The 27,136-nt window shown below is 44.2% G+C and overlaps 1 protein-coding gene across 10 annotated transcripts in view; it reads left to right on the top strand.

Moving 5' to 3' along the window:
- The first annotated feature begins 240 nt into the window (after positions 1-240).
- WRN (WRN RecQ like helicase) overlaps positions 241-27,136 on the top strand; it is a 47,966-nt gene continuing 21,070 nt past the window's right edge. Inside the window, exons 1-20 of one of the 10 annotated variants that reach the window (XM_076337411.1) lie at positions 241-275; positions 1,435-1,693; positions 2,373-2,487; positions 5,096-5,211; positions 6,152-6,297; positions 9,129-9,277; positions 11,520-11,669; positions 13,632-13,704; positions 14,668-14,779; positions 15,377-15,791; positions 16,467-16,547; positions 17,780-17,924; positions 19,172-19,247; positions 20,288-20,355; positions 20,758-20,866; positions 22,597-22,665; positions 23,209-23,291; positions 24,458-24,564; positions 25,303-25,490; positions 26,407-26,584. In XM_076337411.1, coding sequence (XP_076193526.1) covers positions 1,665-1,693; positions 2,373-2,487; positions 5,096-5,211; positions 6,152-6,297; positions 9,129-9,277; positions 11,520-11,669; positions 13,632-13,704; positions 14,668-14,779; positions 15,377-15,791; positions 16,467-16,547; positions 17,780-17,924; positions 19,172-19,247; positions 20,288-20,355; positions 20,758-20,866; positions 22,597-22,665; positions 23,209-23,291; positions 24,458-24,564; positions 25,303-25,490; positions 26,407-26,584 — 2,409 coding nt within the window. In that variant the 5' untranslated portion in view covers positions 241-275; positions 1,435-1,664. Of the gene's footprint in view, positions 365-787; positions 854-1,434; positions 1,694-2,372; positions 2,488-5,095; positions 5,212-6,151; positions 6,298-9,128; positions 9,278-11,519; positions 11,670-13,631; positions 13,705-14,667; positions 14,780-15,376; positions 15,792-16,466; positions 16,548-17,779; positions 17,925-19,171; positions 19,248-20,287; positions 20,356-20,757; positions 20,867-22,596; positions 22,666-23,208; positions 23,292-24,457; positions 24,565-25,302; positions 25,491-26,406; positions 26,585-27,136 lie in introns of those variants that run through there. The other 9 variants (XM_076337415.1, XM_076337412.1, XM_076337409.1 and 6 more) reach the window with 9 other exon arrangements.

The following is a 27,136-nucleotide window of genomic DNA, read 5'->3' as shown; positions in this document are numbered from 1 at the left end:
TGGGCGCCGCCGGCTCGCCGGAGGGTGCGCGGCCCGCCCGGCCCCGGGACTACACTGCCCACAATGCCCCGCGGCCGCCGGGCCACCGCCCCACCGCGCATGCGCGTCACCTCGGGTAACCTCCCGCCGCCGCCGCTCGGGGAGACGGCCGGCCCGCCGGGGGGCGCGGGGGGGGGGGTGGTGGCCGGAGCCGGCTGGCTCGGTGACGTATTAAGCACGCGACGCGCCGTGACGCCAAATGCGTGAGCCCCCGCGGGCGCGGAGTTTGGCGCTCGGTGAGCGGCGGCGCTGGGCCCGTACCGGAGCGGGAGACCTCGAGGGGGACCGAGGTCTCTCCGGCCCCGACGTCTGTACTCGGCGCACGGTGGGGCCCGGGAGGAGGCCGGAGCGACGGCGCGGGGGGTAGAACGGCAGCGTCCCGCTGCCGGTCCCGGCCTGCCGCGGGCACCGCCGAGGCCGGCGGCTGGGGGCCGGGAAGGGTGCGCGCCGGGACCTTCCCGCCTCTGCCGTCCCGGGAGGCGGGGGTGAAGGCGGGGTGGCCTCCCGGGGTGAAGCTGCTCCCCCTGAGGGGGTTCCCGCTGCGCGGGGGGGCTCGGGGTGCTCGCTCCGTGGCCGCCCGGAGGTGAGGGGCGGCGAGGCTGCAGCTTTCCCGCGAAGAAGTGAGGCGTTTTGGCCCCCTGGCGCGAAGGCTTCGCTGCGGCTCCGCGCCTGCTGCCGGTTGTCCCGAAGCGGGGGGGGGGGGGGACACACCCGCGCTAAGGCGGAGCGGGTCTCGTCGCCGCCGGTCGGCGGGCTGCCCGCGCCGCCGCGCTCAGCGCTCGCAAACTCGGGCTCTTGCTTTAACGCTGGCAAGGTGGGTGACGCCGGGGCGAGCAGCGCCTGTTCGCGTGGCGTGGTTACCCGAGGCGCTCTTGAACTCTTGGCTGGCGTTCGGAAAACGTGTTGCCGGAGCTGTGGGGTGGCGGGTGGCGATGTGGGTGCCGCAGGGCGGCCTTTATGTGTTTCTAGCCTCTCTGCTCCTTTCCCTTGTCTCCAGCAATTGCAGCTGCCAGGAACGGAGCGGCTCTAACTGAGGCATCTTGCTGGCGGCTGTTTTGTGACTGTTGTAGCATTGAAATGCTTTTCGGAGTTGTCTTTGAGGTGGTGGTTGGTTATGCCACTGCAGAAGTTGACGGGTAACCAAGGGAAAAAATTCTGCCCGGCCTAGATAACCAATTAAAAAAAAATCAAAAGGCTTTTTTGGGTACTGAAGAACTGAAACAGCATGATTTGCCTAGGATTTGTACTTCCTTGTTGGTGAGGAAGCGCAGCTGGAACTTATTAAGACAGCAGTGGCCTGATTTTGGTGTTAATGTGTATCGAGCACCTGGGGACTAGCGGGAAGAAGCAGGGTGAGAAATTTATTCTTTGTGAATTGTTTTGCTCTGTCTCCAGGAGGATTTCTAAATCCCGCTAGAAGCAGTCCAGGGAGAAGCTGGAACAGCTCTGTTAAGTCATCGTTTGCTCGGGACGAGGAAATCCTGGTCCACTTCCCTGAAAGAAAACCCCAGTCATCAGGGCTGAAAGTCTCCCGCTGTTTTGGACAGCGTGTCTTCCTAACTTAAATCTCTTCCGACTTCTCTGTGGAGTGCCTTCCCCTTCCAGGGGATGCGCCCTGCTTCCTGATGCCCTGGGAACAGGCTGCCTCTGCTTGGTGAGCTCATCTTGTTTGAATCCGGGGCTGGCAAATTCATAAGTAACCTCGGCCATCACCCGGTCTGCACCAGAGAGCTTAGCAGCGCGTCCCTTGTTCGGCTGTAGTTTGCCCTAGAATTTCTGCGTGGTTTTCCTTACCTCGGTCGTGGGCTCGCAGCCCCGAGGTCCCGTGCAGGCCTTGGGGCAACGGTTGTGTGAGTCTGGTAGTTCTTGTTTTGATTTCGACTTTGAATTTTTCTGACTTCGTTTATCAGCAAATGCAGCTGACTGCTTTTAAGCTAGGTGGCTGGTTCCTGTGCTGTTACCTAAAACACCAGATAGATTTGTCTAATTAATGAGGGCTACGTTGACCAGAGATGGCAGTAGGTGTACTCTTCCGTTCTGAGTCACTGATCTTCATAAAACTAGACGGAACTTAATATCCCAGAAGGACTTTAAGACGTTTTCCTGGTTTTTTTTCTTGTTTTTCTTACTGACATGTGAACAAGAATATAATGCCTAAAGCTCTTCTGCCGTTTAATGTGGGCAACTCTGTAAATGCCCGTACTCGTGCACAAAGCATTTTAAGTTCAAGGTAGTGATCTTGGGTAACCTTGTTCTGGCCTGGTGATAGTAACACCTTGTCTCTATACAAACTACTGATGGTTCTATTTTTTGTTCTTTTTTTAATGTAAAAGTAACAGAAATGTGGAAGAAATGACTAAAACGGATTTGTTAAATACTAGTCTGCAGAACAAATATCCGCAGTGGATGCTTACACAAAGCCAAGAAGGAGTTTTGGGTGATAAAAAGGTATGTCGTCACATGGGGGAAACTTAGTTGCAGGCTGCGTAATAAAACGACATCGGACCACATGCTTTTAGTTAGACCTGTGCCTCTGAGATTTGTGAATGTTTACTGCTCTCTTGTCCTATGATCTGTAATTAAATTCAGGTGCTCTTGTGTTACTACTGGTTGAATTAGCTTGTTAAAGTCTCTTTTTTTTTTTAAATGAAAATACCGCGTATTGACCAAAGGTTGTTGCTGTTACCTCTGTAGAAATTTCTTCCTGACAATCTCGAATTTCAGTGGTAAAACCACCCAAGTATAAGGCAGCTTTTGATGCGTTGCTCACCCAGTATTGCGGGCTGTACACCAGCAAGGACTAGGGATTTTTCATCTGTGTAGTTTGAGAGCTCAAAACGCAATGACCTCGAGTTGTAGTCTGGCAGGGGAGTCTGTTCTGGTAAGGCCAGTAGCATCCTGGCCTGTATCAGAAATAGTGTGGCCAGCAGGAGTAGGGAAGTGATTGTTCCTCTGTACTCAGCACTGGTGAGGCCGCACCTCGAATACTGTGTTCAGTTTTGGGCCCCTCACTACGAGAAGGACGTCGAGGTGCTGGAGCGTGTCCAGAGAAGGGCAACGAGGCTGGTGAGGGGTCTGGAGAACAAGTCTGATGAGGAGCGGCTGAGGGAACTGGGGTTGTTTGGTCTGGAGAAAAGGAGGCTGAGGGGAGACCTCATCGCTCTCTACAACTCCCTGAAAGGAGGTTGTAGCGAGGTGGGGTCGGTCTCTTCTCCCAAGTAACAAGCGATAGGACGAGAGGAAATGGCCTCAAGTTGTGCCAGGGGAGGTTTAGATTGGATATTAGGAAAAACTTCTTCCCCAAAAGGGTTGTCAAGCATTGAAACAGGCTGCCCAGGGAAGTGGTGGAGTCCCCATCCCTGGAGGTATTTAAAAGAGGTGTAGATGTGGTGCTTAGGGACATGGTTTAGTGGTGGGCTTGGCAGCGCTAGGTTAATGGTTGAACTCCATGATCTTAAAGGTCTCTTCCAACCTAAATGATTCCATGACTAAGGTCTTCTGGCTTTCTGCATTTGCACATGTTCAGTATTTCAGAAGGTTTTGCAGCTCAGAGGTATCAGAAGAGTTAAGTGATCATCAAGATTATGTCAATTTCTGGTGTCCTAAGAATGTTAATGTGTCCTTGGATGGCTTTTTCTGCATATGTGAGCAGTTTCAGTATAAAATTTCCCACTAGAAGGGACCTCCCTGTAACATCTGAAACTGCTTTGGCAATTAGAAAACTAATTAATGGGAAAAAAGCAGAAGATTCAGTTCAGCAGTTTTCCTTCCACAAAGTGGGAGTAAAAAAATTAGTAGCATGGATATTAAAAAATGTCAGTTAAAACCAACATGACTTTCATTTGCTGCGGCGCAGCCTGTGTACTGTGGCACCCTGCCTCAGCAAGCGCTTTGAGGAAGGGTTTTGATTAAACTTTGACCCTCCATTAACTGGAGGAAAAGTTCTGTTGTGCAAGTAAAAAATCAGCACTATCTTTCTTTGTTTCAGAATCTCCCCCTTCCAGGCAACTTAATGTTTCTGAAACTGTATTAAAACCTGTTTTGTGTATTGTGGCCTCATTGGATTGACAAGACTGTTTTGTTCTTCGGGGGTTATTGGGTGATATTTAACCATATTTGCCATTACTGGCATCGTAGCTTACTTTTGCATGTTTTTAACCAACCTGAAGGTTTCTGAGGCAGGTCAATGTTATCAGAAGTTTTGCAGTTCAAGTAAGTTTATCAGTCAATAACTTTTAGTAAATACGCTTCTGAAAGGGGGGGAAAAGATGCCAGCTGGAGTGCTGCATTTCACCTTCCCTTGTGTGCTTAAAGCTTCGATTTGTAAACCAGTATTCATCAGCTGATGGAGGATATTGGTCCTTTCAAATATTGCACATAGTTTTAAATCCGCGGAGTTTACTTAGACCTTTGTCAAGTTCCTCACACGTTATATCTGGTGGGGTTAAGTGAAGTGGGCTAGCCGAAATGTAGGAGCAAGGAAATGGGGTAACTGAGCTGTTGCATACAGCTGTACCGAAATAGAGATGGGTCAGGGGATTTCAGCCTGACCAGGTTTGAATGACTCGAAAAATGACTTAGCTGTCTGTCCGTTTTCTAAATATTTTTTCCCCTCACGTTTGAGGCGTGCAAGTGCTACAGCATTCGAAGTAGTATTGAGGGGTTTTTGATACTGTCAAAAATGGATGTTTTCCCTGACCTTTTTCTTGGAAAGCCGCTAAATCTGTTTGGCGGGAGGAATCCAACTAAACTAAATTGAGGTGAAAACTCAGCCTGCACGATTTCAGTCAGAGTGCTCGGAGTTAAGCAGAGAAATTGGGGCATGAACCTGAATGTTTAAAGGGGGGAGTAGGTGTGTCACCCTGTTGTTAGTTGACAAGTGATTCTGGCCCTGCGTGTGGAGCGCGGTTCTGCTGCAAGGCTTCAGTAACCACCGGTGCCAGCCTTGCTGGGATACGGCATTGAAGTCGCGTGCAGCGGTTGCAGTGCTGATGTGTCTCTGTGGCAAGGTGAGGTGTGGCCGGTAACCGAGCCTCTTCCAAATCTTGTTTGACAGAAGTCGACCGTTCAGAGGAGCGTTTTGGAAGACGAGCTGCCGTTCCTTGAGTTCTGCGGATCTGTTCTTTACAGCTACGAAGCCAGTGACTGTTCTCTCCTCTCGGAAGATATTAGGTAATAGCTCTTACTCCGTTTTTTCCTTTGAGTGCTTTTTCCTTTCTGAAGAGGACTTGGCTCTTCTCTCTGTCTCCTCCTGGCTGATTGTGCATTTGATGTGTCCAGAGGTCAACAGTTCAGCCAGAGAAAACATCTGGTGGTGTTGGCTGTCTTGTTATGTGTGGCAAATGTGTCTTACTGGTTGCAAGCACAAACTGAACCGATTTCCCATGATGGTGCATTATCCTTGAGAGAGATCCCTGGTTTGTCTACAGCGTGTGGTGGTTTAAAAATACCTCTCCGCTGTGCGATGCAGTTTCCCATTTGGCCTTTTTATGGGAGATGCCATCGCTGAACCTTGCGGTCCCTTTAAGCAGAAGCAGCAAACGCTCTAACGCAGGTTCTTTGCCTCTTGCAGTATGGATAATTCCATGAGCTTGAGTGACTTCACGGGGAAGTGTGACCTGTAAGAAATCCAGCATATGTATTAATTCATAACTGGGGACTGTATGTTTGAAGAAAAGGTAGTAAATTCACGATGTGAACAGATGATTCTCCCCCCCCCCTTTTTGCGTAGCACAGCTCATATTACTGGGGAAAAAATTCTATACAAAACTTTCAGTGCAGTGGGATGGGTAAAAAAACAAGCTTTCAAGGGGATATAATCTATTCCATCACCTCTTGTGTTTGGCTGTTGCCTGAGGTTTGCTGTACTACTGTTTGCACGCGGTAAGATCTGCTAAGGTTTGAAGGGTTTCGTGTAGCTTTTGGGACCAGCAGGAATTTCACCTCCTTGTTGTCTTGATTTTTAAATGATTTCTGTGTCGTGTACATGTGAAAGGAAAGATGCGCTGGCTGCGATTCTCTTGATGATCTTTATGTAAGATGACTTAAGCCTGATACTTAAAAAACTGGTAGGAGAACAGCTAAATGTGAAGAATATCCCATTTCTTTTCAGGCAGAGCTTATCAGATGGGGCTGCTGTCGGATTTGATATTGAATGGCCACCATCGTATGCTAAAGGAAAAATGGCGAAAATAGCTGTAATCCAGATATGTGTCACTGAGGAGAAGTGTTATTTGTTTCACATCTCTTCAATGTCAGGTACTGTACTTCCTCTCTTATTATTGAGGGCATGAGTTGTCCTCTGTTTCTTGTGATTAAGTTTGAACTTAAGCCTTGATCAATAGCCGATATTTCACACTACGCTGGATAGTAGAAATCCATCCTTCTTTTCCCCTTTCCCGCCTATAATAAAGGGATTTATTCTTTGAGTATTGTCTATGTGTATCAAGGGGATCTTAGCCCAAGTCTTGCCCTGTGTGCTGGCATACAGTGTTTTAGGTTCTGAACAGGGCAAAAGAGCCTTACTTGAGGATTATTTTCTCTCTGGGAAAGAATATTTTAATTCCGTTTTGAAAATTTATTTCCCTGCTTGTATAATAACCTTTCTGTTTAGTGCCAAAATAAACAACAAACCTAAATTTAGCAGGCTGTGTTTCCTTTTAATTTAGCTTCAGTAACAAAAACCGTCAAAAATGATGGCCGTCGTGCTGTTTGTTCCTAATTCCTGCATTTTGTGACGTTGGTTTTCAGAAAGAATACTGGATGCCTGGTGTGATGCAGCTGTGGGGAGAGAAGGGGGTATGCTCAACAGAGTCTGAATTCGTTATGGATGTGAATAAAAGCATCCAAATGGGGAAAATAGGAATGAGGGAAGGAGGCTGCAGTTTTATAACCTTTGGTTCGAATGTTAGATGGAAACTATGCCTGTGAGATGTCTCTGATTTCCCGGGGGTGTGCATGCTGAGGTATAATACCGATAATTTTAATGTTGGTGTTCAATCCTATGTCATTTATAGCAAATGGGGTGGAAAATTTAATTGCTGGAGGCTATTCAATCTGGGAGGCAGAAAGGTACAAGTGCACAAAAGAAAAAGATTTGAGGAAAGGAAGCTAAGGGAAGAAGAGTCATAAAGAGCTGAAATGCTTTTGATTCTAAAAGCGAAGATGTTGGCGTGTTGGCGCTGAGTACGGTTGCACATGGGCTACTGTGTGTTATAGCAGAATACGGTGTTTCCTCCTGAATCGTTCTCTAAAATTTCTCTTCTTGCCAATGGGAGATGTACTTTGAACCGAGTGATACGTCAGCCTTTTTGCGGGAATCGCAGCCAATTTCTGCTTACTGTGCAGAACACATTTGATCTACAGAAATGTAGATGTTGGCAAAATTAGCCAGTTGGGTAAGACTTACCACTTTTTGTTGCAAGAAAAAAAATGCTTCCTTCTGCAGGAGGAAGAGAGTAGAGAGTTCTTGGACTGCATATAAAGGACAAGAATTACATATATTAGGAAGATTCTTGGTAATTTTCCATTTCTTAGTCTTTTTTTTTTCCTTACAGACTTCTAAGAAAATGTGGCCTGTTTCTCAGATTGTAGCCCCTGTCTAGTCTTTAACTTAGACCTTTTTAGTTCATACAGTCGCTTTTCTAGAAATGAGGTGGAAGAAATGGAGCACAAGTCCTCTACTGGGAAGTTCCTGTCCTTGAAGGCTTTTGTGATGATATTCTTAGGTGGAAATCACTTGTTCAGTAAGTCAGCTGCAGATGTTGCAGGCTTTAATTCAGCTCAACTGTATTTATCTCCTCTACAGAGGATTTTCCGTATTGTGTTATGGCTGAGGTGCTTTGGCAGTGTTGTACTTTGTCTGCATCTTACAGCACCAGGCTACTACAGTTTAGTGGGTTTTTAACAGTAATTTTCTAATGCTTTGGATTGGACCTGCAACTTCACCGTCCGCAACACGGCTGATGGTGGCTATAGTTGCAAAAGTGTCTGTACAGCGTGTCAGTGGTAGCCGTGAAAGTGCGGAGATAGCTGTGTAAAAATAAAATCAGTGATGCAAAGTGATTGTTGAAGTATAGAAATATGTATTACGGTAGTGAAAAGGTGAAATTTGAAAGGACAACCAAGCCGGATACTAAGTACTGTGCGTTTGTGCAATACTGCGTGTTTGTAGGTACTAGAATTACACTTGAGACTGCTTCAGGGTATCCAGCTGTGGGTTCCTGAAGGTATGTATTTAAATAAGGTGCTCTGAATTTTAAATGGGAACAAACACGGAGGGGAGAAAAAGGCTGCTTTCGTTCAAGTATGAAGTGTCTGAGGCTGTTCCTTTCTGTAGAAAACCAGGTATGAAAGCTGCATGCTTCTGTGCAGTCCTGTAAACTTGAAAATACCCTTTGATCCAGGATTGCTGTGCCATCAGTTTGGGATAAATCAAAATATAATACTTAGCATCTGAGTACATCCTTGAATATTTTGTTTTCTTACTTACAAGACTGACTTGTCTGGGCTTGGCAGAGGATCACGTTGGTGAATTCTGTTTTCCAAATGCTATTGTTGGACCAGCCCAGCGTTAGCACTGAGTATGCCTCCACAGAATTTGTTTTCTTGGTGATTCCCCGTGCTTACGGTTTAAACTGTTTCCTGGGAATGTGAAATAGCAAAAACTGGGAAGGAATAATGTGGAAAATAGTAAAATAATACTGTGTTTGGTTTTGTGAGCATCCAATTCTGAGAATTAAAATATTTTTTCCAGTTAGAGGTTGCCTTTTTGTTACGTGATTTAACGATCGGTAAGACAAAGGAAATAAGGTTGTTTAATTTTATTTGATTTGTTTTCAGATCCAGAATGAATTTGTGTGTTTCAAATATTTCATTCCTGCTTGTCTGCAGATGGTACATTACAATCAGTTGGTGTTTCCGGTCATTCCAGAGTACAAATGGTCACATAAACAGCGACTTTGGGGGCTTTTCCTCTAAAAGTGCAGGTTTTTGCACATGGCCTTTGTGCTAGGACTTTGTCACTTCCATTAGACTTTCGGGCATCTTCCAGTATTTTGTTTCTCACGTTTGGGCTTAATCTATTTTAGGTTTTCCCAAGGGACTCAAAAGACTGCTCGAAGATGAAACAATTAAAAAGGTTGGCGTAGGAATTGAGGGAGATCAATGGAAGCTGATGAGTGACTTTGAAATCAAACTGAAGAGCTTTGTGGAGCTGACTGACATTGCTAATGAGAAAGTAAACTTACAACCTTTTTGTTGTGGGAGGGAATCTTGTTGTTTTGCTATACAAAAGGAGGCTTCCTTGTCTTCACAGGAGTTCAATTCTGATAGCAAATGTATTCTGTAGAATACAGCAGAGATGTATTGTAACTTAATTAAAAAAAGTTTAATAAGAACTCTCAGGAAGCTCTGCAGAACTGAGTACTGTCTTTCAGTGAGCCAGTTCTTAATGAACATTTGTCCCCTTTCAGGTCGGTTCACGTTTTGCATTTACAAGGTACGGCTTTTTAATTCAGCTGCAGATGCATTTTTCTTTACTACTTAGTGATGGAAATTGCCAGATGGTGCCAGTCAGGATTCCACTGGCTATGGCGTACTTGTCCCAGCAGCGGCTGAACCTTTAAAATAAGGTGCGGCGGCAGTGAAGGACTGATGCCTGTTTGAAAGGAGGCAGCCCTCCTGCCATGGCTTGCTTGGTGCTGGAAGGAAGCATCAAGGTCTTCCTTTTGAAGTCCTCCACGCGGAGGTGTTTGCCACGTGATCTGGAGCCGCAGAAATACCTTTGTTTCCATGACTCCAAAGCTGACGTTGCCTCTGCTCTCATCTGGGTGCTGTTTCCAGCCCCCGATGACCCATTGTCTAGAAGTAGCGTTGCATTTGGCGCACCCTGAATTTCACTTTAGTTGGGTTTTGGTTAGATATCATTGGACGTAGGGAGATCTGTGGTGTCTTATTAGGGGGAAAAAGGTTCATTACCTTCCAAATCATCCTGCTGTTCTTATTTCTGGCGTGTCCCTTAAAGCTTTTCTGTCTTTCTGTACACGCAAGGCTTTTCCTTACCTGTACTCGGTCTCTCCATGCACTTCTTGTTCTTTCTGCATTTTTTTGTTTGGTAGGCTAATAGCAACAATTGTAATTTCCTGGTGGAGGACAGAGATTTATGTCCAGAAATAATCCTACTTACACCTTTCTCTGTTCTGCGCTTTATGTACCCTGTGTAATCACAGCGGGGGAGAGGGGAACGTGATGTATCATCGGCATTTGGGGCAGTGCTCTCTATATGAGCCACCTTGAAGTTTCAGTTCCTAGTGGGTGGGCAGTTGTACAAATTAAAGTGTTTTGCTCAAGCAATAGGAGGAGCTGTTTCTTTTCAGACTTGGAGTTTCCTCCGTTAACCCCTCCTTTTTTTTTTTTATCCCGGCATCTGACTCCAGGATAATTTGTTACGAAGATGAGCAATGTGATCTCCGATAGCAGCTTTAAAGTTTTCTGCTAAAGAGAAAACAAACCAAAAAGAAACTTGAAAGCGAAGCTTGATAAAACGAAGAATAGAGTTATATATAATGGCACAACACGAGGGGGAGGGCTGGGGGAACCTAAAATGAACAGTTGGTAGGTTCTATTCCCCCCGGATTTAAGGGGATGAGCTAATGCTGCACTGCCGCTGTTAGGCTCGCCAGTTCTGCATGTTTTGCAAGTGCCCGCAAGCTGGAATAGCAGGCGGCTGTGCCAGCGAGTCCTGGATCCTTGGGGTCTGAAGGAAAGTTTCCCAAACTGGCTATTAAGACAATAGCATGTAGCAACTGTGATTGGCAAATACTGTTACAAAAGCAATTGAAACCGGCAGTGTGGTGGGGTGACTTCTAGAGACTTCTGATGAACGGCTTCCCAGCATGCTGAATAGTGGTTAGCGTGGTCTGTAACTGCGCTCTTTGGCTTGCGCTTGGTTGCGGACTTGCAGAAGATGACGAAACACTTAGAGGCAGACTTTAATATTCCTGTGTTTATATCAGATAAATGTCTGGTGTTAGATATTGAGTTTCTCTAATTAGAAAGGCAAATAATAGAAAAATCCTGGAGCAGAGAGGGGTTGCTGTTTAAGTCTATGGCTTTTATTTTATCAACCCAGAGACTACACTGTACAGACTTCCTATTTTTGGTAGTGTGATAATACCACCTCACGTTGGGTGGACTCAGCTGGCCCTAATGCCGTCTTTCAGCTTGACGATGTAGGTATGTCCCTAACAGTACAGTTTCGGGGCAGGGAAGTACGGCTTTCGAATCGCCAAACTAGCTCTTTGTATGACGAGAGCAGAATTAGGCCTGGAGAACACTACTGCTTTGAGAAACTTTTTTTCTGACTAACCCAGAGCTCTGCTTCTAATGAGGGATTAAGTACGCTTTGCCACTTATAGGAATGCGTTCTGCCAGGTCCAATTGCTTTCTCCTTTCACCAAGTCCTTTTTTTCTTTCCCCAGCTGAAGTGTAAGGAGATATGGAGTCTAAATGGTCTGGTAAAACACCTTTTTGGCAAGCAGCTTTTGAAGGATAAGTCTGTCCGCTGTAGTAACTGGGAAGAGTTTCCACTCAACGAGGAGCAAAAACTGTATGCAGCCACAGATGCCTATGTACGTACAAGAAGAGATCTCCATTCCACCCGTATCAATAAATTCCTCCTCTAATGGGCTGTTAGCTGCTGGTTTTAATGCCTTTCTGCTACAGAACGTAATGAACGTAGGGAGACTCTGAGGTCCGCTGTGGATATGGGATGCTTAAAGGTGGAAACGCCACCAAGTAGGTTGCTGTCCAATTCCTTGTCTGTCTTTAGGTTTGTAAACCTCAGTGTTCATCCAGAGCTTCATAATATCTTCTCTGTTGAAGATGGTACTGCTTGTACCCGACTCGGTAACCTGTCTTGTTGCCGAGATGACTGGAAGAGGATATTGTGGTGACCACTTCACGTAGAAAATTGAATGTAGACGGAAGAAAGAAAGAAACCTCATTCCACGGCAGCCTCGAGCCTCCCGTGAGGTCCTTGCCTCTTAATGTTTCATGGTGTCGCAAGACTTGCCTTTTTAGTCAAGTCTATTCACGAAGCAGAGCTCCTGGGGGAGGAGCACTGTGCTGTGCTCTGAACGTGCCAAGTAACACGGGCACCAACAAGTATGCCTGAGGAGTGTCTGTCCATTTGGACTCGCTTCAAGTTGTCACCTCCGGGAAGTGAGTTTTGATGGAGCAGTCAGGTGAATTTACATCTGTCTGTATGGAGTAAGCCTAAACTGTTGCAGTGTGATTATCCCGTGTAGGTGTAAGATGGCTGATGTGTATTTAAGTACAAAAATCGCTTATGGAAGTGAAGAGTGGGTAATTAGTTCTTGGTCCCTTTGTCTGCAGGTATTCACTGTTGCTTGTTAGCACTTCTGGATGTGTTTTCTACTGGGGTTTTTGGTCATCTTTCTTGAGCTGCTTATGAACCAAAATCCTGCTAAATATAATATGTGGGATAAAATTAATAAGCAACTTTGAAGAAATAGAACCTTCTCCAGTGGCTAAATGCAGCACAACCACAGTATGGATTACCAGGAAGAGTAATTTAGCTGCATATGAATTTTTGTAGCTCTGTAGAAGTCCCTGCTTTTCACCATTTTGAACAGAGCGTAGTTTTTCCTGCGGTTCTGTGAAGGAATTTAGCCATGTGCTGCTGGGTGCTGCCTGCTTCCTAGGACAAAATTGTTCTTTATGGCAGCGAAATAAAATCTCCTCGGGCTTTTATTTTGCCATGAGGTTGGAGGAAGGGAAGTGGGACAGTGGCCTCCGTTTTCCGTTCTGACTCGGGAAACACTGCGTATTTTCTAGTTTAGTTAAATGTTAAACCGTGGAGGGTTTAGCACCTGTTAAGACCCAAACCGGTAAGGAAAGGAGCTCTGTTTTTGGTGCCGGGTGCAGTTGCTATAGCCAGCTTTTTCCAGGCCGTGTCTCTTTCCCGCTGTGCTCTGTTCACCTGGCCTGCCTTTTGGAGCCTCACAGGAAAACACGAGGGAGTAACTTGTTTCTCTCTTTTCCTCTTTAAGATACTTTGGTTAACATGTGTAGCCTAATTAGCACATTCCTGGCTTTAGGCTGCGTTTTCCTGTTAGAACTTATTATTCATATCAGGGGAAATACTAAGCACACAGAAGCGATCTTAGTAGGTTGATAGCTATTCTCTTGGAGCAGGACGTAAAATCGGAATGAGGTGGAGCAGATGGTGAGACTGGGAGCAGAGTACTTGGAGCTCTCTATTTGCAGCTAACTTTATAAGATAACCGGGCCGGGATCTATATAAGAGTATCCGCTACAGTGTGGACCCCAAGTGGGGACTTTGCCTTTCGTGAAGCGTTCTGTAAAACGTAACCTGGTTGTGATGAACAATGCAGTAAGGCAGACCACTGACCGGTGTACGGCATGGGCCAGCAACTCAGAATTTGATGTTCACAATGTATTCATGTCATGGTTTGCTAAGCTAATTCTGTTTTTTTTTTTGTTTAGTCTCTAAGATGTTGTTTCTCTGCGGAGTACCGAGTACTAATTTTTTTCCCTTTCTTTTGCAGGCTGGCTTCATCATTTATCAAAAACTGAAAAATTTGAGTAACAGTGACGGGAAATTCTTTTGTGTAAGAAGAGGTAAATGATATATTCAAGCATAAGGGCTTTATTCAATGTACAACTGAACATTCTATTTCCCAACAGGTTTTTTTCATAGTATCTTTGTGTCAGGATCGTCTGGCTTCTTGGCGATTAGAGATCGCTTCCAGCGAGAGCAGACTGTAAAGGCTCTTAGGTGACCTGGGTTACCGTACTGTGTAACTATTTTCAGTAGTGATGTAGGAATGCGGTCTTGGCATGTTCTTTGTTTCTGCTGTATACAGAGATGGTAAGAATTCCTGCAGTCGTCCCAGTTTGTTTATGGAAACACTTCAGTGAGTTAATTTCAATTCTGCTGATGCAGGGACAAAAATCTAGTTTAAGAAGAAATAAGACCACAAAAAATACATGTTTTGAAGTAATGCTTGTCTTGAAGTGTATAAATAGGACCCAAATTTCCTTAGAACAGCTTAGCGTTATGTACTTCATTAGAAAAGTGATTCTGAAGTCTTAGTTTTTGTTCAGTTCTGTGCTACCTAAGGAAAGTTAAGTAGTGCATGTAGCTTATGGTTGAGAAAGAGGCGGGGGAAAGCTTGTTTCCTTTTTGTACTAGCTGAATTTTACTTTTCTATCAAAGACAGAAGTGGCAGTACTATCCCCTTAACATGAGGTGCGATTTTTTTGGCTTTGGTTTAGTCAGCCTATCTGTGTTAGCAGCTCTTTTCTGGAAGCTGGAGGGTATACTGGGGAAAGATCACTTTGTTTCGGTCCTGTTCTGTATCCTTTTTCCCTGAGCATGTGTAACGGGCCACTGGAAGAGATGCAATGCTGAAGGACATAGAAGCTTGGCCTGATTCCCTGTACTTGATTTTTAAGCACTGGAATAGGCCGTCTTACCAGCTGTAGATCTTGCAGAAATGCAGTTACTTGAATGGAACTTGCTTGCGTATAGGTGTTAGACCTCAATTATTGTGAAATATCTCTGACGGCACTTCTTTATAGATAAGATGCTGTCAGAGGGTGTGAAGGAGCGCTTGACTTCACTAGCTGAAGAGATAACGGACCTGGCTTCTTGCATCCCTGAGTCTTCTGGACAACTTGAAAATTTGCAGAGGTTAGATTTTTTTTTTTTTTGCCAGCCTGTCTCTACTTTACCTGTAAGGTCAATATTTTGTTCTTGATCCCTGAGGTCCCATGCAACAAAATACAGGTATGTTAATCGCAGTCTGTTATCTGTGCATCCTTGTCCAAGAGAAGAAAGCACAGTACACTTGATGGGGAAAATACTGTCTTTATACATAGGAACATAGGTTTTCACTCGTCTAATTGCACTGGGTTTGACACTGAACTTTGCTGAATCTGTTTCTTCTTGCTGAAATGTACAACAAGACCTTCTTTCATAAATACTCAGGACTTTCACATGACTAGCTACTAGAAGTCTGGAGACTTGATAGAAGCGTGGGGGCAATACCACAAACTGTGTTTTCAGAGAGTCTTTATAGGTTTTCTTCAGCGTAAAGAAATTTTATTTTCCTCTCACAGAAGTGGAATGCCAACTGCGTATGAGCGATGAGTCTTTATATGTGAAGTTTTGGACAAACTCTATCTGGAGAAACAGACTACTTTAGAATCCTCAGTTCTGCTTGTGGCTAAGATGTATGTAGTAACTGCCTTTATCATTTCGGTTTAACTTTCTTGTTTTACCTTCTAGGGCGGCAGAAATAGTAGCTGACATATCAGAGAATGTAAATGCCTTAAGAAGCACGCTGTTTGGTTCAGGTTCCCCTTCTGTACTGGAGAGGAGCTGTGGTGCAGCTCCAAAGAATCTTGAAGCGGAGTCAGCAAACGTTGAAGCACAAAAAATTGAAATGCCTGAATCTGCTAAACAGTTTGAAGGCGACTTCAGCATCTCCCCTGATGCTACACTAGCTGGCTTCTGGGAGGGAGACGGTAATGAAGAAGAGGCAGAGAGAGGTAACACCGTTGTGGAAGACGGGGCTGCAGCAGCCAGCTCTAAGGACGAAGCAGACAGAGATGAGTTCATGTCACTAGACATTACTGAGCAAGAACTTCAGATCTTGGAACGTCAGGCTGCAGAAGAATTGGTCAACGAAGCTGCGCCTGAGGTAATGAGAAAAGCCCTCGTTAATCATGGACACTGAGCAGAGGAAGTGATCTCATCCTTAATGTCCCCCACAATTTTAAAAAGTTCTGTTCCTGAGAGAATATTAAGGTGGGCTGGAAGAAGGGCTCAGAGTCTGGAAAATATTTCTGGAGGTAGTCAAGCACTGAGCCGCTCCTCAGTCACGTGATTGGAAGGATTAGTGCTGAATACAAAAGTTCTCAATAGCCTGATTAGTTTTTCCTCTTTTAATTGCTAATACGTTATCTAAGAATTTCTTGCAGCGTGGGGACAAATTCTGCACTCGAGCATCTCCAAGTTGGTTATGAATATAGAGAAGATCTCTTTTCTAAGGGATCTGTAAATAGCAGTCCTTCTAGTGACTGCTGGATGTGGATTGGTGCCTCGAATCAGATTATAATTTCCTTACGTTCCAAGGGTTTCACACAGCTGGTGATACTACTGTTTTTGTCTCTTACTACAGGGCCTTGTTATGTTCTAATATTTCTTTCAGGATATTTTTTTAATGGGCAGTCTTTAGAGCTGAATGTTGAGCTTAGTTAATTTTGGTAAGGAGTAACAGCGTACAGAGAAATGGTTTATAGTATGTACAGAAGGTTGAAAGGTTGTGGGTAAAATAGAAATAACTGCTGATAAGAAGAAAATAATTTCTTTTTAGGAGGCATGCTCCACAGACAACGAACAAAATATTTCCTGTGTCATCGAAAGCGATGAAGAACTGGAAATGGAGATGCTTAAAGTGAGTGCCTCGGGGTTTCGGTTTTCAATGTTTTTTGTAATGATGATGTAATTGCTTACAGAAGGTGGACAGAAGACAGACGAATGTGTGGATACCGAAATAATTGAATTCACTAGTGTTAGACTTCAATATCGCTTGCCTCCTACTGCATCTTTACTATACCAGTGTCCTGGTTTCGGCAGGGATAGAGTTAATTTCCTTCCTAGGAAATTGGACTAGGAAATTCCTTCCTTGGACTTGATCCGCCCACTTAGTGCATTTGTGTAGAAAATCATTCATAAACTGATCTGCTGCAAGTGTCATGCATTCAAACCCTTGTCCGAGGGGTTGAGCTGACGGAGCGGTTTGTGTGCTGCAAGTGCTGCTAGCCTGGGCTGTAGGTGAAATTGCTTTGTAGCCAGGCTTTGCAGGCCTCTTTTAAAGTGTTTTTTACTGGTGTAACTCTTAACTTCCTGAAAAGAAGATTCAGATGTTGAGTCTTATTTTTGTTTACCCTGGCTTTTTTCCTGATCCCCCAGAGAGTGCTGTATGTATTTCAAGTCAAGCGACTGAACGCTTCCACCACAGCAGTCGCAAGCGTTCGTGTGCTTGTACACATGTGAAGGTTAAGTGTGCTGCTTACAGCTAAGTAGGAAGCAAGACTCAAAGGTCTGGGGGGGGAAAAAGTTGAATTTTCTTCTAGGGAGGGACCAGGTCTCTTGCGGTTGGTTCTCAGTGCTGCATGTCATCTTCTCTAAATGCAGTTTTGGTCAAAAAAGCTAACCTGAGTGGAAGGGGTTTAGTTAGTGTTCCTCGGAGTACCACGTTTTGGAAACAAGGAGTGTAACATGACATTGGGATCCCCATCCTTTCTGTTTGTTCTGTGACTAGCCTCCTAAGTCACTTTGCAGTGAAACTTGTGCCTTCATCTAGTTGCAAGTAAAAAAAAAAACCCCAAACCCCCAACTGTTGGTTCTATAAAAGAACAGATTTTAGTGCCTTGAAAATTTCAGAGACCTTTTTGCGAAGAAGAAACAAAAGCCCTTGTAACGGTACCCGGGAAATGGCTCTTTGAATCTGCACGCTACTGATGAAGTACTTTGACCACTGTGCTTTCCTTAGATGTATTGGCACACAGCACAAAGATACACCATAAGGAGATTAAAACTCGTGTCCCTATACCGTATTGCCTCAGACATGCATTGTATCTACCCTTTCATGCTCTGAAATAACTTTTTCTCCTGATTGCTCAGTCTTTAGAAGATGTAGACGATTCCAAAGGAGTTTTAACTGAAAGAGAGTCCGATAAAGCCAGGGAAACTCCTGACACAGAATTGAACGTTGCACCAGATGGTGAAGAAGATGAAGGCATTGAGGAAGAAGAGGAAGAATGTTTGGGTATGTTTTTAAATTGTAGGGCACAACTAAATAAAAAAAACCCCTCACTGTCTGTAGGAGCAGATGTGGAAGCACAGCAACATTTTGTGCTTGGTTTCTTAAAGCAGACAGTTAAAGCTCATCTGGGTTTCGAAAGGAGTACTTGTCTGTGTGTCAAGATGAAAATTTAAAGGTGTCCTTGGCAAAACATCGTTAACTCCTGCCATGATCAGTAGACATTCTGTATGCTTAATGGGAGTAAAACTGATCTGGGGATGTGGAGTTCATGCAGAATTGAGGGGACCTATTCAGAACACAGCAGAGGGGAAGATGGCACCTCCGCTATATGCTTTTGTTCTGTTGTCCCACCACTGCTGCTTTGTGGTAGAATTCTTAGGAAATTCTGGCTGGGGGGTGATCTTGACTTAATGCTTGGAGCTGGCCTTGTGGAGACAAATCAAATGGGGGAAAAGAGGCTGAAATGTGAGGTGAAATACACCTTGGCTTGTTTGGATGGTCACTGTGTGAAAGCTTCCTTCTCTGGTTGTGTAAGGTAGACTGTGGACCTTGTCACTCGAAGTAACAGCATCAGCCAAGACAAAACGGCTTGCTTCTTCCAAGCAGAACGTGGGCTGCTGGATGGAGATGGATGAGTTGTTTGTTTGTTTGTTCAGTTCATCTCTCCAAACAATAGCAGACAGGCTGTTACAAGAATGCATGCTTGCCCAACAGACAAAAACTAGGTGGAAATGTCATGCTTTCTACTGCTGAATGTTAATTATAAATTTCAACAGAGATCTTGAATATGTTTCTTCAGTGTTCGTAGCAAGGTCAGGATCCTCTTGGATGTCGTTTTTGGACCATGGCTTTGTTAGCGGCTTGCAGTGTTTGGTACCGATTAGTGTAGTTTCAGTAGGGTCTTTAAACGCATGCCTGGTAAAACATCTCTAGTACCTCGTCTGAACATGTTGCAAATAACACAGCTCTGCGTTACAAAACCTTTTGCTTTATTTCATTAATCAAGCCATATGTTCTCCTCCTCATGCAGGGTCTCTGAGGAGCCTGTTTGCTTTTTTAATCCTTTATTCTAGCCCGTAAATATCTTCAGAGTTTGTCTCTCTTTTCACCAGAGTTACGCAAATCCTAGGCCCTGGGCATCACTAATCATGAGCAGACTCTTGTTGGTCAAGACAGTGCTTCTTTTTTTTTTTTTTTAAATTTAATCACAGATGAGTTGTTTTTTTTTTTTCTGCTCTCTCCCACTAAAGATCCATTGCTGCCAGTACCTAATGAAAGCCACATCACATGTCTGAAGACATATTTTGGGCATTCTTCTTTTAAACCGTGAGTATATTATCTGTTAAAATGTACGCTCTAGGGTTCATCTTCTTTCCCTTCTTTCAACTCGGATGATTTTTTTTATTACTACTTACTTTAAAAAAAACAATACCAAACTAGGACCTGTGCAAAATCTTTAGGAGAAGAAAAGCAGCCTTTGCCACAACAAGACGTCAAAATCAATCTTAGGGGGTGTTAACTACCATACTGTACTCTCACAGTAGGGGATGAGTTTCTTGACTCTTCTGACGGCGTATCTCCTGTGATGGAAGCTTTATTGTATCAGGTCTGGTTCAGATGTTTTAAACAGCGAGCAACAAACTGCACAGGTGTTGTTCCCTGTATGATAAACTTCCTTAGCCTGGTTATCCTTTGTTATGTGGCTCTAATTAAGGAGGGACCGGCTTCTGTCTATCTACTGTGGTGTAATCTCAGTGCAGCATGTGCTTATGTACTCGAGCATTGCTGTTACAGTTCTTAAGTTCAACGGGAGCGGGATGAAATCTTCCTGGATGACTGGTGGTGGAATGCTTTCTGTGCAAGACACAGCTTAAGAGCAACACTTGGCGGGGGGGGGGGAGCTGTTTTACTCAAAATATTTGGTCAGCTTTTGGAAACGGGGGTGGGGGGATTTTTTTTAATTGACCACAGTTATGTACGCTTGCGAGACCGCAAGAGGGTGAAAATTGTTTGGCAAAATCAAGGTCCTGTTTAGAATCTCTTGTGTTGAAGGTAACTGTAGTTTTCACAGTGTTTGTGGATCGGTTATTAATGTATGGGAGATGCGGTTTGTTTTGTCATCTTCTGTGAATGACTGCATCAAATGTTGCTTGCCTTAGTCCTGTTAGAGATCCCCACTGTAGCACTGGTGGGACTACCTGCAGTAGCTGGAGTGTTTGAGGGGTTGCAGCGTGCAAAGACAACGCTCTGTAAGGCAGCCGGAAGGGTTTCTTTAACATGAAATTCACTTGAATATGCAGTTTCACAAAATTTACGTGTTATGTGTAGTGGCAAAAATAAAATGTTCCCCTTTGTTTAATTTAAAGGGTCCAGTGGAAAGTGATCAATTCGCTTTTAGAAGACAGAAGAGATAATCTTGTTGTCATGGCAACCGGTAAGTTAACTTCACATCCCAAGAAGCAGTGAAAAATCTTTTCCTTTTTGGGGAGAGTAGGACTCAAACTTGGAGACTGTCCATGTGGCTCATGCGAGCAGAGTGCCCTGATTAAGACTGCGTAAATCTGAGCAGAGTACCCTGATTAAGACTGCGTAAATCTGAGCCAGCTATGCTGGCTACTTGTTTTTCTGTCCTAGCCTTAGTCACTGACCTTGGTGTAGAGAGGGGTATCGAATGGATGCTGACCATATTTATCTCGCATCTTTGTTCCTCTACTAGCAGAACAAACATCACCACTTCTTTTTAGGGCTCAACAAGGTGTTAGAATTGTCTCATATAGGTGTATGTTACAGCTGCATAGAAAGCATGATGTTTCACTTCTGCCTTTTTTTCTTTAAGGCTATGGAAAAAGCTTGTGCTACCAGTTTCCTCCTGTTTACACTGGATATGTAGGAATTGTCATCTGTCCTCTTATCTCCTTGATGGAGGACCAGGTGCTGCAGCTGACGTAAGTAAAGCCGTAGTAACAAGCTGCTGCTGTATTGCCTGTGGAAACTCACGGGTTCTGCTTGTGGCATTCCTTGGTGTTTAAGGTTGCAGCTTTGTACAGCAAGCTGTTTGTGTGTCAGCTGTAAAACATACGTTTCTCGAGGAACACATGCAAACTGTGTAAATAGTCTTAAGATCACTGGATTTGCCAATTGTGTGAACTGTAGGCTGAATTTGCGAAGGATCTATGCTGGTGGGTGGTTCCTGAAGGTAGATCCTTCTCAGGTGTTTCTGGATTCACAGGCCCTTTTTGTGCAGACAGAACTGATGGAGGAGCTTCACAGGCTGTTTCAGCCTGTGAGAGTTATGCCAAGTTTGGTAGGGCTTCCTTTGGGTCTGAGAAGTAACATCTGAACAACGGGCTTCCTTTGGGTCTGAGAAGTAACATCTGAACAACGTACAGCAGGAAGCTGTGGGCCGTTGGGATCAAAGTTACGGCACAGACTTTTTAGACGGACGGTGTAGTTGGTCTCCTAACACCTGGCCTCTTCGCTTCTTAAAAGGTGTGATGGGGGAACTATGGGTGACACTGAATCGCTCTTACATGAGCAGTTATAGGTGTCGTCAAGATAAATCTTTGTTTTTTAATACCTGATAATGCTTTCTCTACGTGTACTTGCTCTGTTACTCACTTCTATTCACTTCTGACACTTTCATTTAAGTTGTGGGAGTCGTGCTGAGTTGTCTAGTTCATTGCTGCCTTGTCCAACTCAGAAAGAACAGGTCTTTTGTGAAAGAGAGGATATGAAGATTTTTTGAAGTAAGGAACTTCAATTACGCGTGGTATTTTCTGCTGCACATCGTGACTGTGTGCAGATGAATGGCTGGACAGCCTAAGCTGCCTCTATAGCCAGCTCCTAGACTAAGTATTAATCAGCAGGGTGTCTGTATGTATTCAGCTGCTGCTTTGGCTTTTATATTGTTTTCCTCAGCGGAAAGGGTTTATTCACTACTTTCTCATTTTGAAGGCTGAGGAGATGGAATTTCTACAACCTAATGCAATTCAGTAATTTGTCTGTCAGTCTGGGTGCAGTTCTGCCAAGGACTGTAACAGAGGAGCGAGGGGGGAGAAGCTATCGAAACAAAAGGCTGTAATAAATTGCGGCAGTAATAAATTGCGGCAGATCACCAAGTTAAGAGGGCAGGGGTTGCGGGGTCCTGAAAGAGCTCAAATAGGAAGTGGCTGAGGTGGTAAGCGTAATTATGGAATCTGTCATTAAAAAGCAGCCACCTGATTGAAAATAAACAGATGCAGCACCAGTAGCTCACAAAAGATTGAAAGGCGAGGCAAAAAAATCACATGCTCATAAGGCTTACATCCAAATGTGGTGAACTGCATGAGATGATAGCTAAAGAAAATATACGTACCGTGTTTTCTTCTTTTGGATGTTTTATTAGTAAACTTAGCTCTTGTGCAAGGAAAATGGTCTTAATTTCTCTGATTCCTTATTGCACTAATCAAGCGTGTGGGACAGCTGGAGGGGAGGTGGAAGAGCATTTGGGTGGCAGGAATAGCCACTGACCGCTCTCGCTTTTTCAAAAGGCTTTTCCCCACAAAGATCCTTGGAAGAAAGTAGTCTCTGACCTCGCAGCTTGAACTTGCGTTATGAAGTGCTGGCATAGGCTGAAAGCTGAGGCAGAAAGCTTTGAGAGTAAAGCTGTTCATGACCGTGCTTTTTATTTCTGCAGAATGTCAGGTGTTCCAGCTTGCTTGCTTGGTTCGGCTCAGTCGAAAAACATCAATGAATGCATCAAAGCGTAAGTCTTAGACAAGCTTTCTGGGACTGCAGGTTCTGACGTAGGTGTATTTGAGAGGTAGGATGTCCCCCTGATCTGTCATCGCTGAAACTCTTGATTTTGGCTCAGGCCTGGGACCTGGCAGTGGGTGATACTGCTTGCGTTCACCCAGGCTGAGTACGCGGGAGGCTCTAGCCACCCTCTTGTGCCCTCTGGCTGTGGAGATGGGGCCTGTTGACTCAGCTTTATGTGGTGATTTATACTTGATTTTACACAGGTGTTAGATCTATATTTGTCACCCAAGTCATCACAACGGTCCCTTCTTATTCTAAAGGCTAGTAAATCTGTTTGCTGTTTTTCCTTTTCCCGTAATGCTGTGTACTGCCTTGCTTTCCTACTGTTCTGGAACGCTTTCTATGGTCTTCACTTCCTTGCTCGTGTTCCCTATCCAGATGTCTGTACTTGTTCTCATTTACGTCTTCTAGACAATCACGGTTTTGTTTCATTTGGTTGAGCTGTCTGGGGTTTTTCCTTCTGTGACAGTGTATTTTCTTGATGTTTCAGGGGTCAGTACAGAGTCGTATATATGACTCCAGAGTTTTGTTCGATGAACTTGAAGTTACTTCAGAGTCTTGACCAAACTATTGGTAAGTTGGGGGTAAGGTTGTGGATGAGCTGGCAGGCAGCTTAAATCCATAATCACCTTTAAACTTTTTCTAATGCTTGAACGTTTTTCACCGGTTTCTTACCACTAGTGAGCTCAGAGGCTAGCGTAGTGACTGCCAATAAATGCTGTCAGAAGATGCTGTCATACATTAAAAAAAGATCATATGTGAGTAGTGTCTTTAGCGTGGTCTTGGCATGGGAATGTCAGACGACTTACTGGGAACGGAGGCGCTAAACACCGATCTTTAAATTGCAGAAAGTGAAATGTATATCACTAAATATTTTAGCCTTTTAAGTATTCTGATCTCTGTGATCTTTCTCAGAATGTAACAATGAAATTGTGTTTTGAAACACCATAGCGCATATTAAAAATTATCTTTTTGTCAAAGATGATGCAGCTGATGCATCTGTCACAGTAGGATAAATTCAAGGCATGTAAACTCCAATAATTTTTTTTTATGAAGGAACTGAGTTTCTAGTGCTGTAGGCAGGGAGGACTATCTAGGGAGAAGATGAGCCATCTGAATTTCTGGAGTCCTGAGGAACTGGATGTTTGGCCTCTCTGACACCAGGGTGCTTGGAACATGCAGATTAGAATGGGATATCTGTACTCCAGTCGAGGGTTTTTTCCGTTTCAGAAAATGTAAGGTTATTTTCCAGGGCCGTCTCTAACCCCTCTTCTCTCATATTTTTTCTGGACTTTAACTTACCTGTTCGGTGCAGACCTGAGACACTCGGGTTTTGTTTTACAATCCAGAAAATAAAACTAATGACATCTGTAAGCACCATTTGTGACTCTCAGTAAGAAAGCCTGGAAAAGGGGTGGGTGGGAAAAGGTCCTGTCAGAGGTAGCTCAAGATTTTGACCCATTGTGAGGGATGTTGGAGATTTGGAGCAGGAAGCAGAGATGGTGGTGGGGGAGTCTGTAAAAGCTCTTGGGCCTCTTTACGAAAGAGACCATTAAAAAAATGGGCTTGGGGAGTCGGTACAGCAGAAGGCGTCCTGGAAACAAAAATTTGAGCAGACTGCTGGTGCCTTCGCAGGAAAGCTTGAAATTGAGCAGAATGGGGTGTTTGTGTGTTGTCACTTCCCGTGTTGGTTGGTTTGTTATGTTAATGTGTCCATGCTGTGGTTTTGTGCCCACCAGGTATTGCCGTCATAGCTGTCGATGAAGCTCATTGCATTTCCGAGTGGGGCCACGACTTCAGAAATTCCTTTAGAAGTTTAGGCTCATTAAAGAAGGCTCTGCCATCGGTCAGGTTTTGTTATGTTTGATTTCTAATATGAGAAGGGTACTACCTCATTTTAGTTTGCAATATCAGTCTCTTGATGTTGCTCTTCGGGTGTACTTACCATGCTGTTTTGGAGGTTGTGCAGTTTCTGTCAGTGACTGAGCTTTGTGGGTTTTTCCAAATGCTTAAAGGAAGGATATTCTGAACCTGGACTACCAGGAACTTCTGAACGCTAAATTACTTTGTTGGATCCCTATGCTGTGGAAGACAATGTCCCTAAGCTTCTGGTTTAATATTGAGGGATTTTATTTTCAAACTGGCTGGCTGAGTGGCTTGTAAGAGCATGCAACTGTGACTTCTAGACACTCCTCAAGCATTTATTCTACAAGCTCAAAAATTTAGACCTGAACTTTACATGCTTTTCTGGGAAGTTTTGTCTTATGTTCCCTAAATTTAGCTAACCACATCAGAGAAGTATTACAGACCGGTTGGAGGTGTAACTAAAGAAAACAGGCTTTCAGAATAAAACTCTATACTTCAACAGTGTTCTGTCCCTGTCTACTCTCCTGAACAGTGTAGACCAAAGCTCTAGGAAGCTAAACATGAACTATATTTTTCAAATAGCTGAGCTGATCCAGTGATCATAAACAGATTAAAGTGCCTGTATACGTGCCATGTCAGTTTTGACTCATGTTGTTATTGGTTAAGAGAAAAAAATCAATCGGATGTCTCGGACTTTTTCTTCTACTGTTCATTGCAGGTTCCCATTGTTGCTTTAACTGCAACCGCAAGTCCATCGATCAGAGAAGACATAGTGAATTGTCTGAACTTGAAGAATCCCCAGGTCACGTGTACTAGTTTTGACAGACCTAACCTGTACTTAGAAGTTGGACAACAAAGCGGAAATATCCTTAGGGATTTGAAGCAGTTCCTTACTAGGAAAGGAAGGTAAGGTTTTAAGCCGTTTTTCATTGATCACTCAAATATACTTTGGTATTTTGGAGTTTTGGTAGTGTGTACTAAGAATTGGTAGCAGTCTTCAACTGATTTGGTGAGGAGGACCCTGGCCTTTCTCCATAGCTTGGCTCTGGTATCGTGCTAGTTACTTTGTGTTGTGTCCCGTGTCGTTGCCCTCCCCACGCCCCCCCCACCAATTTGATAAAAGGCTTTTGAGACAAGCAGCGATGGACTCCCGCTGTTTGCATGTTGTTATCTTAAGGATCGTCAGGATCACTTGATCCTGGGAGGACCTGATGACACTGTAGCCATTTGAACAATTACAATGGATTGGCTGGTGGGTAACTTTCCAAACAGTATTGTACACAGTGTGTGTGAGTCCGTTATAAATCTGTGGTAAGATTATTTTTTTAATAAAGCTAATCTGAGCAGAAGAATTGCAGTCCTTTTCTGTTAGCGGAGCCGGTGGTGTACACCTTCTGGCCCTGTTCTTTTCCTTGTCGCAAGCTACAATGTGTGCCTCTACAGCAATATAAGTGAATTCCTCATTGCTCATTTGTACCTTGTTATGTAAATAGAGACCTTTCAAGTGACAGCTGTAAAAGCAGATTTCCTGATGACTTGGAAGAAATTGGGAGGCCTTATCCTGCTGCTTCTACAGAGACCAAAATCTTCCGTGCTTTGCAAAATAAACTTAATGAGCGCCAAATAGCTTCCAAGTCCATTTTTCCAAAGGACAGACCATTTGTGTACGAGTGGACCAGTTAAAAATCTGTTTCAATTTCTAAATCCCCAAGAAGGTGAACTGCCGGAAAAGCTACGTTGCCTTTTCAAATAGGTTCAGTCGGACTTTGTGGAAGGGTGGCCGCTTCTGTTCTGTGTCTTTACATGTTGCTATTATTTATAGCAGTTCTGCGTATGAGTTTGAAGGCCCCACTATCATCTACTGCCATTCAAGAAAGGCCACCGAACGGGTTATGTCTGAACTGATTAAACTCCATGTGGCCTGCGGTGCCTACCACGCTGGTATGGAAATCAAACAAAGGAGAGAGATCCATCATCAGTTCATGAGGGATGAAATTCAGGTACGTAGGAAACTAAGTCCACTTCGTCCTATTTACAATTGCAGAGTTTCTGGTAGAGAAAGAATTTGGGAATATCAGCATCTGTTTCCCATTTACTGCGTCTCCAGTTCTGGGCAAAGAAGTTGCTGGTCTATGCTGACAGTAATAGGATTCCTGGCTTATGTTTCAAATTCCTTTAGAAAGTGTCTTAAAAATTTATAGCATCTGAGGAAAATAGCGGTATCTGGAACAATATCATCACAAGTTCTGTGAGCCGCTTACTTCCTTCTGCAGCTAAGCAGGCGAAGAGTTATTCTGGGACTTCTTGTGTTCCTCTTTGCAATAGGTTTTGTGCCTTCTGTTTGAGAATAACTGCTTGAAAACACTCGAGCATTTGCCGCAACACATCATCACCCTCATGTTTAATCCTATGCTCGTGCTCTGACCGAAATCACTTAACAGCAGTACTGTGGAAGTTGAGTGCGGTTTTGAAGCCATTGTAATTTAGGCTGAATTTTGAGTCCGTAGCAAAAAGTTGTCACGAAGTGTGTGAGGACTAATCCAGGCATATTC

The sequence above is a fragment of the Aptenodytes patagonicus genome, chromosome 4, assembly GCF_965638725.1.
Source record: "Aptenodytes patagonicus chromosome 4, bAptPat1.pri.cur, whole genome shotgun sequence".
Classification (NCBI taxonomy): domain Eukaryota; kingdom Metazoa; phylum Chordata; class Aves; order Sphenisciformes; family Spheniscidae; genus Aptenodytes; species Aptenodytes patagonicus.
The sequence above is the reverse complement of the archived record's forward strand: the minus strand, read 5'-3'. Positions and strand labels throughout refer to the sequence as shown.